Source organism: Chinchilla lanigera, unplaced genomic scaffold, assembly GCF_000276665.1.
Source record: "Chinchilla lanigera isolate Chin_1 unplaced genomic scaffold, ChiLan1.0 scaffold00018, whole genome shotgun sequence".
NCBI lineage: Eukaryota > Metazoa > Chordata > Mammalia > Rodentia > Chinchillidae > Chinchilla > Chinchilla lanigera.
The window spans coordinates 14,105,744-14,124,131 of record NW_004955419.1 but is presented as its reverse complement, the minus strand read 5'-3'; the positions used below and the strand labels follow the sequence as shown (position 1 = coordinate 14,124,131).

The 18,388-nt window shown below is 46.3% G+C and overlaps 1 protein-coding gene across 3 annotated transcripts; it reads right to left on the bottom strand.

Annotated features, from left to right (window-relative positions):
- Window positions 1–553: 553 nt before the first annotated feature.
- Hdhd3 (haloacid dehalogenase-like hydrolase domain containing 3) lies at window positions 554–5,403 on the bottom strand. Of its 3 annotated transcripts, none has more exons than XM_005382677.2 (2): window positions 5,121–5,403; window positions 554–3,332 (listed from the first exon to the last, which is right to left on the bottom strand). In XM_005382677.2, exon 2 carries the CDS (start codon window positions 3,234–3,236, stop codon window positions 2,487–2,489), a length of 750 nt encoding a protein of 249 aa, XP_005382734.1. In that variant the 5' UTR covers window positions 3,237–3,332; window positions 5,121–5,403; the 3' UTR covers window positions 554–2,486. The 3 variants fall into 3 exon arrangements, with proteins under 3 accessions (XP_005382734.1, XP_005382733.1, XP_013368590.1); XM_005382676.2 differs by having other exon boundaries at window positions 554–3,394; window positions 5,121–5,402; XM_013513136.1 differs by lacking the exon at window positions 5,121–5,403 and adding an exon at window positions 4,924–5,113 and having other exon boundaries at window positions 554–3,394.
- Window positions 5,404–18,388: the final 12,985 nt, after the last annotated feature.

Here is an 18,388-nt window from a genome sequence, read left to right as displayed (position 1 = left end):
GCATTATATAGTGGCCCCAGTCTTCCTTAACCTCATGCACATGCTCAGAAATAAATGAATGGTAACTCAGTGAAGCAGGAAGAGCCTGGAGACCTTACTAGGACCAAGGGTAAGTCCCTTTGTATTTTTCTTTATACAGAGAACATCCAAGAATAGTGGTCCTCAAACTCTGTCCAGGAACACTCTTCAGAAGCAGCCTTACCAAGGCTGGAAGCGTTGCTCAGTGGTAGAGTGCCTAGCCCTGGATTTGATCCACAGCACTGAACACACACACACACACACACACACCCCTTAACTATAACCTCAAGTTCCCAGAGCCAAACAGGATGGAAAGAGCCCTCCCCACTCTCCTTGGTAGCCACAAAGCAGCTTGAAAACCACTACTTAGTCAGGTCTGTCACAGAGGAAGGCCGGCTGGGGTCAGTAGACAACGAGTAAAATAGTACAAGATTCAGAGCCAAGCACTATTTTGCATCAGCTATTTGTGGCCGTGTAAGAATATGGTCCCCGAATGGCCAGAAGCAAGATATTTAGAGAGGCTGAAAAATCCCAATCTTTATGTGAAATTTCTTTATTTTTGCAGTGCTGCGGTCAAGTCCAGCATTTGCTAAGCAAGCGCTACCACTGAGCTATGCCTCCAGACCTTCATATGAAATCTCTTTGACTGTTAGGTTTGTTCAGTATTTACTGGGTAGATCAAGTCCGTAGGCCTCTGATAGGCAATATTTTTGGTTGAGATGATCTCTGAGATGCTTGAAGCTCTGAGGCCACAGCTCATGACCTCTGCACTGCCTGACTCTGAGGAATTACTGGTAAGTCATCTGGCTTTGGAGTCAGGCCCAACAAAGACACAGAAAGATTTTGTCAGTCCCAGCCTTTGCCTGGACATGGCCTCTGCCTAGGTATCTAAATCAAAGCCAACCTCTTCTGCTTGTCACCTGAAGGCCCCCAAAGCCATGTCCCCCCGCAACCCAACGCCCTGCAGCAGACTGGAGTCCACAGTTCATAGGCCTGCTGTACGAATACCCCCCATCTCTCTGCCTCCCCAAATGTCACTCCAGCCCCATACCCAGCTCGGTGTCCTCTCCAGACCTTCCCCTGGCTCTTGCCACCAGAACAATATACCACATTTGTGGGTCACTATGCTTTTTAAATTATTATTATTAATTTGGTACTGAGGACTTGAACCCAGAGTCTTCTCAGCTACATTCCCAGCCCTTTCTTATTTTTAGATGGGGGTCTCACCAAGTCAGTAAATTACCCAGACAGGACTGGAACTTTCGATCCTCCCACCTCAGCCTCCCAGAGTGCTGGAAGAACGGGTGTGGGCCACCTCACCTAGCTCTGTCTAGGCTTTTAACCTATGGTATCCCCTGTGCCTCACACAGGGCAAGGCAGGGGTATTCAGTAAATACCAAGTAGATAGGTGAGATAAGGGAACAAGTGGAACTTTTAAAACCCAATTTGTTTTTTCAGCTTTCAACTGTTCCTCCCACAGCCCTGAGCTCCAGTCCATTTCTATTGCATTTCCTATCTCTATGTATCCCTATGACTGGGGGACCCTCCAGGGCACTGTTCCTATTCTCCCAGGATCTCCACTGCTCTGCCTCATGTGACATGGGTCCCTCTCTACTTGAAACCTAATGGCCAAGTCAATAGGCTTTTGAGTCAGGAATGCCTAAACTGCAATCCTGGTTCCCTCTCCTGCTGCGACCTCAGGCAGGCTACCTACCATTTGTAAGTTGGGGTCATACCACTCTGGCCACTAGGGAGCTCTGAGGGTTACATATGCAGATAAAGAAGTACCGTACCAAACACAGGGCAGGCTGTCCGCAGAGTTCCTTCCCTTTCAAACTAAAGCTTGCTAGTATACAGTGTCCCTCTGCACAGCTTAGCACTTTGACTGCCAAACTAAGCTCTGGTGTCTCAGGCTGAATGAGAGGCCTTAGGACTTCTGCTTCAGCTTCTCTAGGTTCTTTATTTTGATAGCGGGGGTTTCAGAATCCCAATGACAATGCTACTAAAAGGTCAAAAAGGCCTGTTTTTTGTTTTCCACTGCTAGTGTTCAAATTCAGGGTTTCACCATGCTAGGCAAGCACTCTCCCACTGAGGTGCATACCTAGCCCTCAAAAGTGAACATGGGTGGAGGTGTGGGAGGCTCATGGTAGGAAAGGGCCATAGGTGTGAGAATGAGTGAGCTCAGAGACCTGTTGCTGGCGAGTGGGGGAAGACCCAATGCTCAGCCCTCACTCCTTTATAGTCAGAACAAGTTACACAGGGGCTGGGGATTTAGCTCAGCGGCACAGTGCCTGCCTGGCAAGCACAAGGTTGTGAGTTCGGTTCCCGGTACCGGAAAAACAAAAAAACAAAACAAAAAAGAACAAGTTACACAGCTGCACAGGGAGGAGCCCAGTCCATATCTAGGAGAAAGGAGGGGCCCCCTATCTCCAGCGTTTGTTTAGGCCCAGTGAACTTCTTCACCAGACTCACAGCCCAGGGGCTGAACCCTGGTCAAGGGCAGGCAGGAGATGGGAGAGTGAGGGAAGAATATATTCTTTAGGTACAGAATCCCTGATCATGGGGTCCAGAGGCTCTGAACCAACTACCAGAAAACTGTGCATGCCCACAGCCCGAGCTCCCTGGTAATCACAGCGGTAACTGTCCCCAATATGGGCTGCCGCTGCTGGTTCCATATGAGCAAGCTGTAAGGCCTTGTGGAAAATGCGGGGGTCTGGCTTGGGCCAGCCGGCAGCCTCGGAGGTCAGTACAAAGTCGAAATGTTCCCGTAGGCCCAGACCCACCAGGATATCCTCTAGCCGCCGGTCAAAGTTTGAGATCACTGCCAGCTGCAGACCCCGCTTTCGGCACCTCCTCAGTGTGGTCTCAGCCCCCTCTAACACCTGCCAAGTGCAGGGGCTGCTGAAGTCCTTGTAGAGCTGGTCAGCAATGGCGGCTACTGCCTGGGCATCTCGGACACCTGCCAATTGGAAGGTCTGCAGGACCACATCCTGCCACCACTGTTGGGAGGTGAGGCCATGACTCAGGCCATAGGTGGGGAACCTGTGGTTCTGAGCCTTGTACACTTGCCCAAAGGCTTGTTCCAGGGCTGTGGCCTCCACTTTCAACCCATGGGCCCAGGCCTTAGCAGCATATTCCTCCCCTATGGGGCGGCGGAGCCTGAGGAGTGTGTCCTTCACGTCCCATGTCAGTAGACGGAGTGGCAGCCGGTGTGCCATGCAGAAGGCCAAGTGTGCCCCAAGTCCGTGGTGCAGAGAGTTACTGAGTAGGACACCACCACCCTTGCAGACTTAACAGTCTTCTTTTTCCAGGCCCTGTGGGTCAGAATTGCTGGTTAACAGGAGGCACTTTGGAAACTTCTTCACAGCACAAGATCCTGGAATGAGAAACAGCAGGTGATGTGGAAGTTGAGGTCCTGGTGCCAGAGAGACTGGGTTCAAATTCTATTGCTGCCAACTCTGTGACCCTAGGAGAGTCACTCTGAGCGCCCGTCTCATGGGTAAGAGGAGCACAATGGCACCAATCTCACAAGATCTTGGGCTACATAAGATCATTCTTCCACTCCAAAAGAAAATTTCTGATCTAGATGCTGAGAAGAACAGGACAGGTTTCTGGTCCTTGCTGCATTTACAGGCATTGAAGGACAGGGACAGTGATATTAGACAAAGACCTACACAAAAAATTAAGCATAATGAAGTCAGCATGTATCATAAGGATACAAATCCTGGGACTTTCTTAAACAAGTGAGGTTTAGTGGAGATTTAAAGAACGAATATGCAGGAAGTGGAGGTGGATAAGCGTTTCTGGTAGAAATATCAAGTGCAAAGGTCTTGGCGCTTTGGGTACATAGTCCAGCTCGGGCAGGGCCTTGTAGGTCAAGGTAGGGAAATAATTATGATGACTACTATTACTATTTGTAGCAATGTCAAAAGGCAGAAGGCCCTTTGCAGACCATGTCCAGCAGGGAAAACCGAGCCAGAGAGGGGTGGTCACTTATCTCAGGTCACACTGAGCCAGCACACCCAGCCAGGCCTAGAACCTAAACTTCCAGGCTCTGGTGAATGCTGCCTTCCATCGCACCATGCCTAGACATCGTTATGGCTTGTGTCTTGTCCCGCCAAAGCCTCATGCAGTCATAGGTGGGGCTTTTCCACAGGTGTCTAGATCTAGAGTGTGTGATGCTGGGGTTAAGGGTGTGTGCTTACTAAAATCAGTCCACTGATTAGTTTGGCACCATCCTAATGCCAGTAGCCTAGATGCAATATAAAAGGGGCAGAAAGATGCTGTTAAGGTCCCTCGCTTGCTTGCTTGCTTTGCTACCTTCTGCTCACCATGAAGTTTCTCTTTTGCGATGCCTGTCTGCCATGCCACCCTGCCTTAGAGCCAGCCAATTAGGGACTTAAACCTCTACAAACTGTGAGCTGAATAACTCTTTCCTCTCTTAACCTTGTGGGTGTGGGGTATTTTGTCCCAGCAAGGAGAAAAGGAACTAAGACCTATTCTGGTGAACCTGTACAGCCCAGGACAGGACAAAGCAACCTGTTCCTATTTCTATCTATCCCACTCCGAGTCTCAGCTTTTTCAAATTTCTTGGAGGTAAGCTTTTTTCCCCAGAGAGAGCAGATTCCCGACAAGGCTCAGCTGCTGAACCTAAGGGGCCAGAGTTAAAAGTGCAGTCATGGTATTGCCAAGAGTCGGGCGAGGCTGGTGACTGGGCACAAGCCTCCTCGGAAGTGTGAGAAGGAAATGAATTTGCTTTAGCCTGGAATTTAGGAAGTCCCATTCAAAGAGCCTCTCGGTTTGCAGGTGGGTAGACGGAGGCCCAAAGGCCGCTGTCTCCCGCCCCACAGCATTTGCTATTTCTGGAAGCCAGGTTTGGGGGCTCCGCAGGCCGGGAGAGCTCACCCTTCTCTCTTCCTGTGGGGCTCGGTGGAGCAACGTCCAGCTAAACCCGCTGTTAAAGCAAATCCTCCCCAGCTGCTCTCTGCAGCGCGCCCAGGAAGCGACAGTCCCAGGAGCCGCGCTGGGCCCGGCTTCCAGGTCCCCTTCGGTGTCGCAGCGCGCTCCTGTGGCCCAGCGGCGATTCCGGACCCAGCACCCACCTGGCTCTCGGAGAAGCCGACAGCGGAGAAGACCGCAGCAGCGCGCACGGGGCGGACTCTGGATCACGATCTCCGCTCCTGGGGCGCGCACGCACTGGGCGGACTCTGGATCACGATCTCCGCTCCTCCTCCTCGCCCCGCCCTCTGCTTCTCTTCTTCCCGCTCTCGCAGCTGCACAGCCGCAGGCGGCTGCGCCCACAGCCCCACCTCGCGTGTCACTGTCACTGTGCGCCCTCGCCGCGCCTCTCCGATCTCGCCCATCTTCACCGCACCCTGCCTGTTCCCCATCCCCCACCCCGCACGCCTCCGCTCCCTCGGCTTGGGACGCCCCGCAGGTACTTAGACTAATTTGAAAGTGAGGGGCTTGGGGCCCAGCCTGACTTGCTGAGTGCTGTGAGCTCTTCAGCAGGGTGCTGCCCCTCTCTGGTTTGAGGGTCTCTGATCTCTACAAAGAGGACGTTACTTTCAGCTGGACACTTGTGGCACCCAAGACAGTTTACTGAGGATAGTGTCCTCTGCAGTAACCCGGCTGTTTTTTTGTTTGTTTGTTTTGTTTTTTTTGTTGTTGTTGGTGTTTGTTTTTTTAAATCTTTTGCTTGGGGGCGGGGGGAACTTTTGTTTTTGTAAAAATAATGCAGGCTCATTTAAAAAAACTTAAAAAAAAAAATACCAATATGTCCAAAGTAAAAGGCCAGAGTGTCTCCCCCAATCTCATTGATTAGTAAGCATGTGTGCCCTGTGCCTGACCCAGTCCTTCACTGAGGGCACTGCGGGCAAACAAGAGCTTCCTGCAATGCCAGGCTATTGTGGATCCTTGCTTTAGTTAAAACTAAAGCAACAGTATGAATTTACAGGGAAAAGCTGTAATTGGAAAGAAAAAATGAGGGGGAACACAGCTCTGGCAAAGTTCAAGCCAGCTCCTTAATAAAAAGCTGGTTAGGGGAAAGGCTCCAGTTTCAGAAATTGAAGGCACAAGTCTGAAGTGGGTCCTACTGCCCCATTCACAAAAGAACAGAGACCAGTTTTATGGTGTGCTGTGGTTGGCAGGGGTCTGGTTGAGCTTTATTTCAATTCTAGCTCTGGAGGACTCCTCTTGACTTGGAAGGCGGTTTGGTTTCCATGGGATGACTGTCATTGTTGTGGGTGGTCTCAGTCATATGCGACCATGCTGGAATCCAAGGTGACCTAAACCTACGGCAATGGCAATTTCTGAGCACAGTTGAATGTCCATGTAAATCTCTTGTCCTGGTGTTGCCTATCTTGAAGGGTACTGAGATAGGTTAGGTAAGTTTAAGGCTAATAAAACTTCTTTTGCCAACCTTTAGATAGGCATTCCCTAACCTGCTCTCATGGAGATCCAAGAAGGATCTGACCCATAGTTTCACAAAATGAAGGTCAAGCTTTATCCTACTTTTACTTACATACTGGGTATCTGTAGACCCAAGTGAAGAGTTACAATTTTTAAGCAAAAACTGCTTTTAAGTCCCTGATTCCTTCAGAAGAAAACACAAATCATGCTTTTAGTTAGTAAAAGGTTAACAGCCCAAGAATTTGTCCTCTGTCTTTGGTGAGCTCTGTGACACTCACTGGCAGTGCAGAACATGGAGGAACACAAAATCAAGTCCATAAACGGGCTGATTCCAGATCGGTAAGACTGTGGAAGTACAGGAGTGGGGACAGGTGGGGAGGAAAGGAGGCTTCCCCACCTCCAGTAGATTTCACTTTCGACCCCTCCACCCAGCTAAAACAAGACCCTTCTGTATTCCAAGGATGGCCTGTTCATTTCATTCAGAACCAACTCCCCGTGGCTGGGCTGAGGCCTGGGAGGGGACAAAGTGCAAAGTCACAGACCTGGTGCCCTGTGAGTCACAGCTTGTGAGAGGCCAGAGCCATGGGTCATAAAAGAATTTACCAATAGTGAAGGAATACAGAAAAGTAGGAGTTTATTGATACACTCAAGAGAGCATCTGGTGAAAGGATCATGCTGTCAGGGCAAAAGGCTGAGATTTTTATAGGAGGACATGAAAAGGGCTTGGGGGGATCAAAACAAGCATCAGGAAGGCTTTCTTCAGGTCAGCTCGCACTGTTTATCTCGCAGAGCACCCGTATTATGTTAATAGTTACACATTAGACAAGCCAATTTGACATGAGCCAGTCCTTTTGTTCTCACAGAGGGTCCTTAGGGCTCGGAGAAAGGACATGTGGGCACATCAACTCCAAGAAAAGGGCCACAGGTCACTGGGAGGAAATGTGTGTGTCATCCCATATTTCAAAGGCATGCTTATTACTTTCATGTGCAGAATATTATGGTTGCTTAATACGTGTCAGTTTAGAGCATCCTGAGGGGGCGAGCGTCTAGATTGATTGTAACCGTGCTGTCGTTGCTCTGCCTGTTCAGCCTCCACACCTGGGGGAGAACCTGATTCTCGGGGACTCACTTGCAAAACCTTTGTGTCACAAGCATGACTCCCAGAGTGGAGGGGATAAGGGCTGACTGGAAGGTCAGAGTGTCACAGAATCCAAGAATGCCTGCAGTTGTCCACTTTTCAGGGCCACCTAAAACCTACCCCCGTTCAACTCTTTAGCTCTGTGCTTCGGTCTTGTAATATGCAAAATGGGAAGATTGGGGAAAAACAACTTCCAGCTAAAGTCCAGTCTAGCTTTTAAGTTGATTTCCAAGATCATTAACTGGGCCCATGGAACCCCAGTTTTTCTATGTTAAATGGGGCATAATGCAAGAAATACATCAGGATCAAATGAGACCCCATGGAAAGGTTCTTTGACAAATTTTTTAAAAGTGATTTTTTTTTTCAGATAAGACAAATATGAGGCCCCTAAAAGGTTAGGTTTTGTTCCAGGTCACCTCTTTCAACAACTGCATTTCACACTTTCAGCAAGAGAGTATTTCCATTTCAACATGAATGCAGCCCATGGGGCTGTGGCCCTGATGTAGCTGTCCTCTAGGATCTGCTTTTCATTTTCTCTAGGTAACTTTTCAGCACCTGAGACTTGTGTGTCACAGGAAAGCCAGTGACAGGTCCCTGACCCTGGCACAAGCTTCTATTTGACTTGCAAGTTCAAACCTGACTATACTTAATGGATATCGTTTCCTGTCAATTAGATGACAGAAATCATCTGATGACTTTATCCCTTGACCTTGCTGGGGCTTTGATCTGGTGATTGCTTCTGTTTCTTTTTTTTTTTTTTTTGGACACAGGGTCTTGATATGCAGTTCAGGTTGGCTCTGAGCTCACTTTGTAGCACAGGCTGGTCTCGAACTTGCAACGATCCTCCTGCCTCAGCCTCCCAAGTGCTGGGATTACAGCTGTGCACCACCACGCCTGGCTGGTGATTGCTTCTGTCATATTACTGTACTGGATGTAGGTTTAAGTTATTTTTCTTCGGGGAACAAAATTTCTTTTTTTTTAAAAATTAAAAAAAATTTTCTTTTCTTTTTAGACAGGGTCTTGCTATGTAGTTCAGGCTGGGCTTGAACTCACTATGTAGTCCAGGCTTGACATGAACTTCAGTGATCCTTCTGCCTCAGTCTCTTGAGTGCCTGGATTACAGGCATGTGCCACAACGCCCAGCAGAATTTCCTTTTTTTAAATCTCCTATTGAAAGCACTGAGTAAGTCCAAGCTGGCTTAGACCTATATGTCTTTCTACTGTTAATTTTTCATTTACTTAGCTTTTTAACTTTTAATTAAAACACACAGAGAAAAACAGAAAGAAATGTACATGTCCTTGAAGTTTTACACAATGAAAATATCCTTGTAACTGCATCCAGACCAAGAAAATTTCTAGAACCCAAGTGTGTCTGATTTCACATTCTTATCACAAATGGTATCTACCTGTCTCTCTCTCCCTCCTTTTCTTTTTCCTTTCTTTTTTTCTTCTTTTGAGCTAGGAAAGGAACCCAGAGCCTTGTGGATACTAGGAAAGTGCTCTGTCACACAGCTAAATCCCTCAGCCCTATCCCAACTTCACCATGTAATTTTACTTGTTTAGGAACTGTATATGAATGGAATAAGATAGCATTCAGTCTTCTGTGTCTTTTTTGTTTGTTTTTGTCTTTTTGAGACAGGGTATCACTATGCAGTTCAGGCTGGCCTTGAGCTCACTTTGTAGCCTAGGCTGGCCTTGAACTCACAACGATCCTCCTGCCTCAGCCTCTAGAGTGCTGGGATTACAGGTGTGCACCACTACACCCAGCTTGTGTGTCTGCTTTTGCTCAAAATTTCGTTGGTAAGATTCATCTGCATTGCTGTGTGTAGTTGTAATTCATTCATTCTCGTATCTGTAATATTCCATTATCTGAACTGATCACATGTTACTATTGATGGGCACTTGGGTTATCTCCAGTTTTGGGTTATTATATATTACAAAATGTTATGAACATTTTTTTTTTTTTTTAAAGACAGGATTTTCCTAACTTTTGCTGGCTGGGCTCAAGCTTGAGATCTTTCTCCTTCAGTCTCCCAAGTGCTAGGATTGTAGGGATACACCACTACAACCACAACCACAACCACAACCACAACAACCACAACCAGCTTGAACATTTTTTTCTTAGGTTGGTCTCCAACTCCTGGGCCCAGTGATTCTCCCTTTTCAGCAGTAGCGGGGATTACAGGCATGCATGCATGAACATTCCTGAATAAGTCTCTTGGCAAACATAAGTATACATTTCTGATGAATACCTAGATGTGAAATCGGGAAGTCAGAAATATGCACTTGTTTCCTTTTGTAGATAGGGGCAGTAATCTCAGAGTTCTAATTGCTCACCATTCTCAATAATTAGCATTGCCTTTTAAATTTTAGGTACTCTGACAAAGGTACACTGGTGCTTTGTTGTAGTTTCTTTTGTGTGTGTGCTGGGGCTTGAACCCAATCTCATACATGCTAAGCATACACACTGGGTTACACTTCTAGCCTTCTATTTATTTTGAGACTTACTACGTCAGGCTCAAACTTGTGATTTTTCTGCCTCAGCCTTCCGAGTAGCTAGGACTTCAGGCATATGCCACTATGCTTGGCTATAATTTTCTTCTTTTTTTTTTGGTGTGGGAGATTAAACCCAAGGTCTCATGCATATTAGACAAGTGCTCTACCACTGAGTTACATCTCCAGCTTTGCCTATGATTTTAATTTTTCCACTGACTAATAAAGATAACACTTTTTCCTATGCACTGGCCAAGTTATTTATGTTATTTAAACAAATATATAATTTTACCCGTGCTGTATATATTACATGATTAAAGATAAAACAAATAAGGGTAAGGTCCCTCTAAAACCAATCCCTAAGCCCTATCCCCTCACGAATTTCCCTGATTTTGAACGCTGAGCTTGGAATTGGAAAGCCTGAATCTCAGCCTTGGCCTGCCGCTGGCTTATGGTGTGATTCTGAACAAGCCTCTGGTCTCATGTATAAAATTTTTGAATGATCTCTAAGTCCTCTTTACTTTGCCATTCTGCCCATAGCTCCTGTGACTCCAAGAAATTTCTTGTGGTAGAGAAGACCATTTGCCTGAACATCCACTCGCTCCATCTTCTTCAGTGACCAACCTCCGAGTTTTAGTTGCGCACACTATTTTCCAGCTTCCCTTACACAATAGGTGTGGCCATGGGACTAAATTCAGACAAGGCCGTGTGGACCAAAATGAATGTGTGCAATTTTTGGATCATGCCTGAGTAAAGAAGGGTCATGCCCTCCCACTGCCTTTTCTTCCTCTTGCTGGCTGACAGGACCTGATGGTTAATGGAGGCCACCATCATGTGTCTTGCGACAGAACCTGACATGTGTGTCTTCTGGTTTGGTTTTTGAGACACAGTCTCTGTGTTTAATTCAGGTTCACCTCAAACTCACGGCGATCCTCCTGGTTTAGCCTTCTGAGTGCTGGGATCACAGGCATCTACCACCATGCCCAGCCTGGAGATGTGTTTCAAATGACAGAACAAGCCAGGAGCTGAGGTCCTCCTCCACCAACCATGTAGCTTACATATCAGCCCTGGGCCGCTTAGACAGAAGTTTCTATCTTAGGCTATTGTTAATTCCCATTTTGACTTTTGTTTTATCCGCTGATCCTGGATGCTAACTACCATGGAGAATCGCTGGAGGAGGACTTCAGATTTGCTATTGAGTTACTTCTTTCAGGAAGTAACAGAGAGTTTACCAACATGGAGACAGCCATAGGGATTTTGGAAAAGTGTTGCAGGTAAAGGAGACTATTGGGGCAAAGGCTCTGAACCCTCCCTAGCCTTGTGCCATGAGTTGTCTCCTCTTCCATGCCACTGTTCAGTGACTGAGGTGGCCATGTGACAAGAGCAGGGCCGGAAACCTCTTAGAAATTTGCTCTGTGAGTGATGGGACAGAAAGAATCTCTGGGATTATAAATCCTGAGGACCATTTAAACCCAGAGTTAGTGGGGACCATGTTGTTGCCAAGAGGCAAAAGCCCACGTGAGAATAAAGCCAAGCTGAGGCAAATGACAGGCAGATGAGAGCTGTAATGGGACAGAGTCCCCCATGGGAGCCTTTGACCATGGACCCAGCTACACCTTATCACAATCCAATTATGAAAAACAGTTTTTGGGTTTTTTGTTTGTTTGTTATTGAACTAGGTTTTAGTCACTTGGAACTGGAGCATCTGCAACAGTCCAGAGCCCGGTCTGATGAGAGTCACAGCCTAATGTATGGAACTGGCAGAGCTCATGAAGGGCAGAGTGCAGGTCAGAATTCCCCCTTCCTTGTCTGGGGAAATTAGTATCTTTGCTCTTAGGTAGTAAAGCAGCTGATTAAAATACCTCTTAAAGGGGTAGTAAAAAGAATTAAGGGGAAGTAAAGGGGAAGTAAAAAGGGGAAGTAAAAGGGGAAGTAAAGGGGAAGTAAAAAGAATTAAGATGTCTCATGTGCATGTACCAACTCCCCATGATGACTTATCGTTATGTATTGCAAACATGGACTAATAAAAAATAAATAAAAAGTCCCACGGTAAAAATAAAATACCCGCTGAAAGGAAAAGCTACAGACCAAGTTGGCACATCTGAGAAGGAAACAAGAAAATCAAGTAAGAGAGGCCCTTAATGCTCATCACCCAGCAGTGAATCCTAAAGATCTAATAATAATGTGCCTCCCAGATTGTGAAAGCGATCTCCTGTCTAAGGATAAAATTACTAATATAGCAAGGCCAGGTCACCTGGCAGGAGACTGGATTGTGAAAGAACCAGATTCCACAGCACTACCCAAACTCACCCAGCAGTTTCCTGGCTGTGAACTGCCTTTGTACATAAACCATTGTGAGCTGGAACCACAGGGCTGGCACTTTCTGATCTAGGGGGGCACCACTCACACAGACAATGCTTCCAGGCAGACGTGTCCCTTGGTCTTCTCCGACACCCATAGTTTTGCTATTGCTTGTTGAAAGGTGGTAGGGCACAGTGGTTAAGGAGGTTAATAAGCCTTGGAGTTGGGGGCCACATGGGTCTAAATCCCAGCTCTGGTTTACTGTGCAGCTGAAGTTCTAACCAGTTCTGCCACAAACTTATTGAGTGGCCTTGAGTGAGCGACATAAATGCTATAGGTACATCTTCCGCGTTGCAAATGACCCCATGCTCTTTAGTCTTCCTTATTCTGAACCTTCTCCTGTTCCTCTTACAGATTTCAGTCTCAGTAAATGGCCCACCAAGCACTCAGGAGAGTCAAACCCAGCTCATCCCTCATATCTGTTAGCTACTGCACACATCCTAAATCCATTTCCTTCTCTCCATCCCATCACCACTTTAGGCCAGGCCACCAAAATTTCTCATCTGTACATTGTGAAAGTGCTAAGGATAAAATTGCTAATAGCAAGGCTATTAGTAACAGAATTAGAAATTAATTTTATAAAATGCAATTAGACTCGTTCCCCCACTAATATCCTTTAAATGTCTTCCCTTGATCTTTAGGAATAGAATCTGAAAATGCTACTGTGGGCTTTATGCCTCTGAATGGTTTGGCCCTGGTCTACTCTTCAGGCTTTGACTTTCCCAGTCCTCTAGTCGCACCAGCCTTGTGTTCCTCCAGCCCAAGGCCTTTGTATGGCTGTTTCTTCTGTCTGGAATGCTCTTGCACAATCATGCCTTTGCTTGGTTGCTCATCCAAATACCAGGCCTTTGGACAATGTATTTTCTAGTCCTTGAAAGCAGGTCAGTTTCTGGCGGCCAACTTCACAACACCTAACATGTCATCGGTACATTTGCATCCTGGCTCTCTGGGAGACTCATTCGGTTCAGTGTTCACCATGTGCTCCGTGAAGGTTGTGGATAGATTTGTGTGCATCCTTCGGTCAGTTTGTATCTAAAGCAGAACATCTGTCTCCTACCCTGGGTGCCTAGAACACAGCCAGCGACTACACTTGCTTGGCAATGATGGACCTGGGTTGGCCTAGTACAGTGATGGTGAACCTTTTAAGAGATGAGTCCCCAAAGTACAACCCAAAGCCCACTTATTTATCACAAGTGCCAACACTGCAATTAAACCCAAATACTGTGGTTTTAGTTTTGAAAAAGTAACTCATACATTAACATCTTTCATCTTAAGAGAAAAAGAACACATATGCCTTAGGTTCACCACCACAGGCCTAGAAAAACATTCCCTTTCCCACCAATCATTTATTTATTTATTTTTTGAGACAGGGTCTCATTATGTATTTCAGGCTGGCCTCAAACTCACAGCGATCTTCCTGCCTCACCCTCTTGAATACTTGCATTACAGGTGTGTACCACCATGCTCAGCTTCACACTAATCATTTTAGCCAGAAATAAACTCAGAGGCAAAGATATCTTGAAGCTAAAACAACTACAACCATCTGGTCTACCTCTGGCCCAGAAATGACTGGCATTCACTTAGCGATTTGGGGCCTAGGTGGTAGATCCAGGTTTGGGCTCCCTAGGTACTGAGGTTTTGTGACTCTTCAAACCCTATTCTGGCTGACCATCTTCTAGAAGGCTGAGAACAGGATGATACAAGTCTGATGAAGGCCACTGTTATGGCTTGTATCTAGATGTCACCACAAAACTTCATATGCTCACAGGTGACTCTGGGAGGTGACTGGGTGTGATACTCATCAGTGGATTAATTCATTGATGGGTTATAGCTAAATGCAGTGTTGGGAGATAAAGCCTGGTTGGAGGTGGGTCACTCAGGGTGGTGGTGGCCTGGAAAAGTGCATCTCTTTTCCTGACTGCTGCTTCCCATCATGAAGTCACAAGTCATTTCTCCTCTATCATGCTACCCTGCCTTGAAGCCAGCTATAGACTGAAACCTCTACAAACTGTGAGACAAAATAAACCTTTCCTTCTTTAAGTTGTCGGTGTTCGGTATTGTGTCCCAGCAATGAGACATTAAGACAGATATTAGTATCAGAGAACCAGGATTGTTGCTGTGATGCTACCCACCCATGTGGTTCAGACGCCTTTGGAACTGGTTTGTGGGAGTTTGCAAAGAGAGCCCAAAGAGTTTCCAAAGCAGCAGCCCTAAAATTTTGTAAGCTCAGCTTGATGTGAGATTCTGGTCAGAGCTCAGATCAGACTGATTTTATTTTTTTGGTACTGGCAAATGAACTCAGGACCTTTCACTTGCCAGGCTGGCGCTGTGGCACTGAGCTATATCCCTGCCCCCCTCAGACCTCTGATTTTAAAAAGGAGATGGAAAAGACCAAGCTCAGGAAGTTTCCGTTGAGAACAAGGACTCCATTGGCATTTGGACTTCTGGTCATGTATATTATGCTCTGGCAGAAAATTTGTCTACATTTTGCTCCTGTCCTGAGACTTTAACAGAGCCTGAGATTAACAGCAGCAGACTAATGAATCTGGCTGAGGAAATATCAAGGGAGAGAAATTTTGAGGCAGTGGCATGCATACTGTTAGGGGCTTTTAGCGATTCTACTTTGAGAATCAAGAGCAAAAGCACAGATTAATGATTTTAAAAGTTTTAAGTTTGGCCAGAAAAGAACCTCTGGTAAGGTAGGGGCCTATGAAGGTCCAGTGATCAATGGAATTTCAGCAAAGATCAAACTCACAGTGGGTTCAGTATGTTCCCAAATCCATGCTGTAGTTATTTTCCCAGTTTCAGAATGCATAATTGGGATACATATACTTGTACTTGACAGAATCTTCATATTGGTTCCCTAATCTATAGTGTGAGGGTTATTACGGTTGGAAAGGCCAAATGGAAGCCATTAGGGTTGCCTTTACCTTGGAAAATAGTAAATCAAAAACAGTATTGTATCCCTGAAGGGACTGCAGAGATTAGTGCCACTATCAAAAACTTGAAAGATGCAGGAGTGGTGGTTCCCACCACATCCTCATTCAATTCTATTTGGCCTGTGCAGAAGATAAATGGGTCTTGGAGAATGACAGTGGATTGCCATAAACTCAATCAAGTGGTGACTCTGATTGCAACTGCTGTACCAGATGTGGTTTCCTTGCTTAAGCAGAGTAACACATTTCCTGGGACCTGGTATGCAGTTATTGATTTAGCAAATGTCTTCTCCATTTCTGTCCATAAGTCCCACCAGAAACAATTTGCTTTCAACCAGCAAGTCCAACAACACACCTTCAGTGTCTTACCTCCAGGTATTATTAACTCTCCAGGCCCGTGTTACAGTTTAGTTCACAGGGATCTTGTTTTTCTCTTCTCCAAGAATCACACTGATCCATTACATTGATACTATGCTGACTGGACCAAATAAGCAAGGAAGTAGCAACGACTCTGGACTTGTCAGTAAAACATTTGTGTGCCAGAGAATGGAAAATAAATCCAACTAAAATTCAAGATACAAACTAAAACTGTACCTCAGTGCAATTTCTAGGAATCTAATGGTGTGAGGTGTGCTGAGATAATCCCTTCTAAGGTGAATGATAAGTTATGGCTTTTGGGTCCCCCTACAACCAAAAGTAAATGAATTTGCTTTGAACAAGAGTCCTTGGGCCCTTTGCTTGGGAAAAGCCATCCAGGGAATTGGCTTCTTGGGATACAGTTCACCATGCTCAGCCATCCAGGCATTCCAAGGCTTGTGCAACCACTGAGTAGATGCAGAAGGGCCTAATTACTGCTCTAGCTCGCTCAGACCTTGGCATCATCTACATACTGGTTTTACATGCATGTAGTTGTGGGGTCAGGAAGGCTTCCACCCAGATTTCAGAAGGCCTAGGAGGCCAGGCAGTGTGCCTGAGACAGCAGTGTGTCAAGGTGTGAGTGTGAAGCCAAAAGTGAAGTGGAGCAAGTTGCAGAAGCTAGGAACATCTAAAGAAAACTGCAAGGCTGGGCCTGGTGTTGCACACCTGTAATTCCAGCACCTAGGAGGCTGAGACACAAAGACTGCCATCAGTTTAAGGCCAGCCTGGGCTCCTCAGCAAGTTCAAGACCTGGACTACATAGCAAGACTCTGTCTCAAAAAACCAAAAAAGCTGCAAGAAGTGAGCAAAGTCAGCTTGAGAAACCATGAGGACCACGACCACTGGCAGTGCTGTAGAGGCAGGGCTGCCCAAGCCTTTTGGAGCTTTCATCTCACCACATTTTGTCCTGGGTGCTGGATATAAACTATAGGATTTAGTATTTGCCCTCCTGGGTCTCAGTTTTGCTTTGGTCCCACCACTATCCCTCTATTAGCTATGGGGCTCATAGGTAAGAGTTTGCCTTAAATCTCAGAGACTTGGACTTTTCACCAATGCTGATACTGGTAGGACTCTGGCAACTCTTAGAGATGGACTAAATGCATTTTTGCATAAAGGGATGTGCAAGTCTTTTGGGGACCAGTGATGAAATGTTAAGTTCCTATCTAGATGTCCCCCAATGCACTCATATGTGGGGCTGCTGAGAGGTGATCACGGAGGTACAATACTCATTAGTGGGCTAGTCCACTGATGAGTTTACAACACGTTTTGGGGAGTGAAGTCTGATCAGAGGTGGGTCACTGGGCCATGGCCTGGAAGGGTCTGACTGCTTTCCCTCTTCCCTAGATCTTTCTCTCTGCTTCCTGTCATGTTTTTTTTTTTGGCGGGGCGGAGTACCAGGAATCAAACTCAGACCTCATGCTTGCCAGGCCGGCGCTGCACCACTGAGCTAAATCCCCAGCCCTTCCTGCCATGATGACATGAGCTGTTTCTCCTCTGCCATGACGCCCTGCCTTGGAGCCAGCAAACCATGGACTGAAACCTCTACAAACTGTAAGCCAAAAGAATAAACCTTTCCTCCTTTAAGTAGTGGGTGTCAGGTATTATGCTCCAGCAATGAAAAAGTAACTAAGATAGCCACTAAGAGTTAGAGGGGTCTAATGTGATTTTAGAAGCTGCTGGGAGTTTATAATTCTAAATTCATTCAATGTTTAAAAGTGGATTGTAGTGCATTAGAGTCCAAGGTGAACCTGCTTTGGCTCTACCGTGATTTCCTTCCCTTTGCAGGTAGGCAGCTGGCTTATTACCTGGCCTCCTCCTTAGTTGAGGCTTAACTTTCACTATGGGAAAACATACACATCAGTTTTAGGGTGACTGAAACTACCCAGGTCACTTGCTACAGCCAGAAACTGATGAAGGAACTCTTGCTTTCTCCTATTTCCTTATTCTCCACTGGATCTTTTTTGTTTTGCTATGTTTTCTTGAGTCAGGGTCTCACTATATAGTTCAGGGTAGCTTTGAACTCGCTATGTAGCCTAGGCTGGCCTTAATTCATGGTGATCCTCTTGCCTCAGCCTCCTGAGTGCTGGAATTATACATGCACCACCAGGCCCAGTTGTCTCCACGGCATCTTAAAGCACTACCAAAATCTGCTGATTCTGTCTCTAGAATGTTATCTGTCGGGCTGGGGAAAGGGTGTGGCTCAGTGGGACAGGACCAGCCTACCAGGTGTGAGCTGCTGGGTTCAAGTCCGAGCACTGCAAAGCCAAAATGATTTCAGATTGTTTGCCCATCAGATCAGACACAAAATAAAATCTAAGCTTCCTACCACAAGTGGAATCTGAACTTTCCAACCTCCAGCCCTGTCACTCGGCTTCCTCTTCCTCATCTGCTCCCACAGCTTGTACGTCATGTGATTCTTGTGGCCTCGACTTGTAAAGATCTTCTCCTGTACAGATCTCAGTCTCAGAAAGGGCTTCCCAGCCATGCTCTCAAAGGGTCCTCTCCTGTTACTCTGTCTCAGACCTTTCCTTCCTTCAGGCACTAACAAAATTTGTAACTGCTTCTTATTTATTTATTTTCTTTGAGACAGGGTCTCACTTTCTAGGTCAGGCTG

Excerpts from the sequence above, each read along its gene's own strand:
- Hdhd3 (XM_005382677.2), bottom strand. The coding sequence starts at position 3,236 with ATGGCACACCGGCTGCCACTCCGTCTACTGACATGGGACGTGAAGGAC.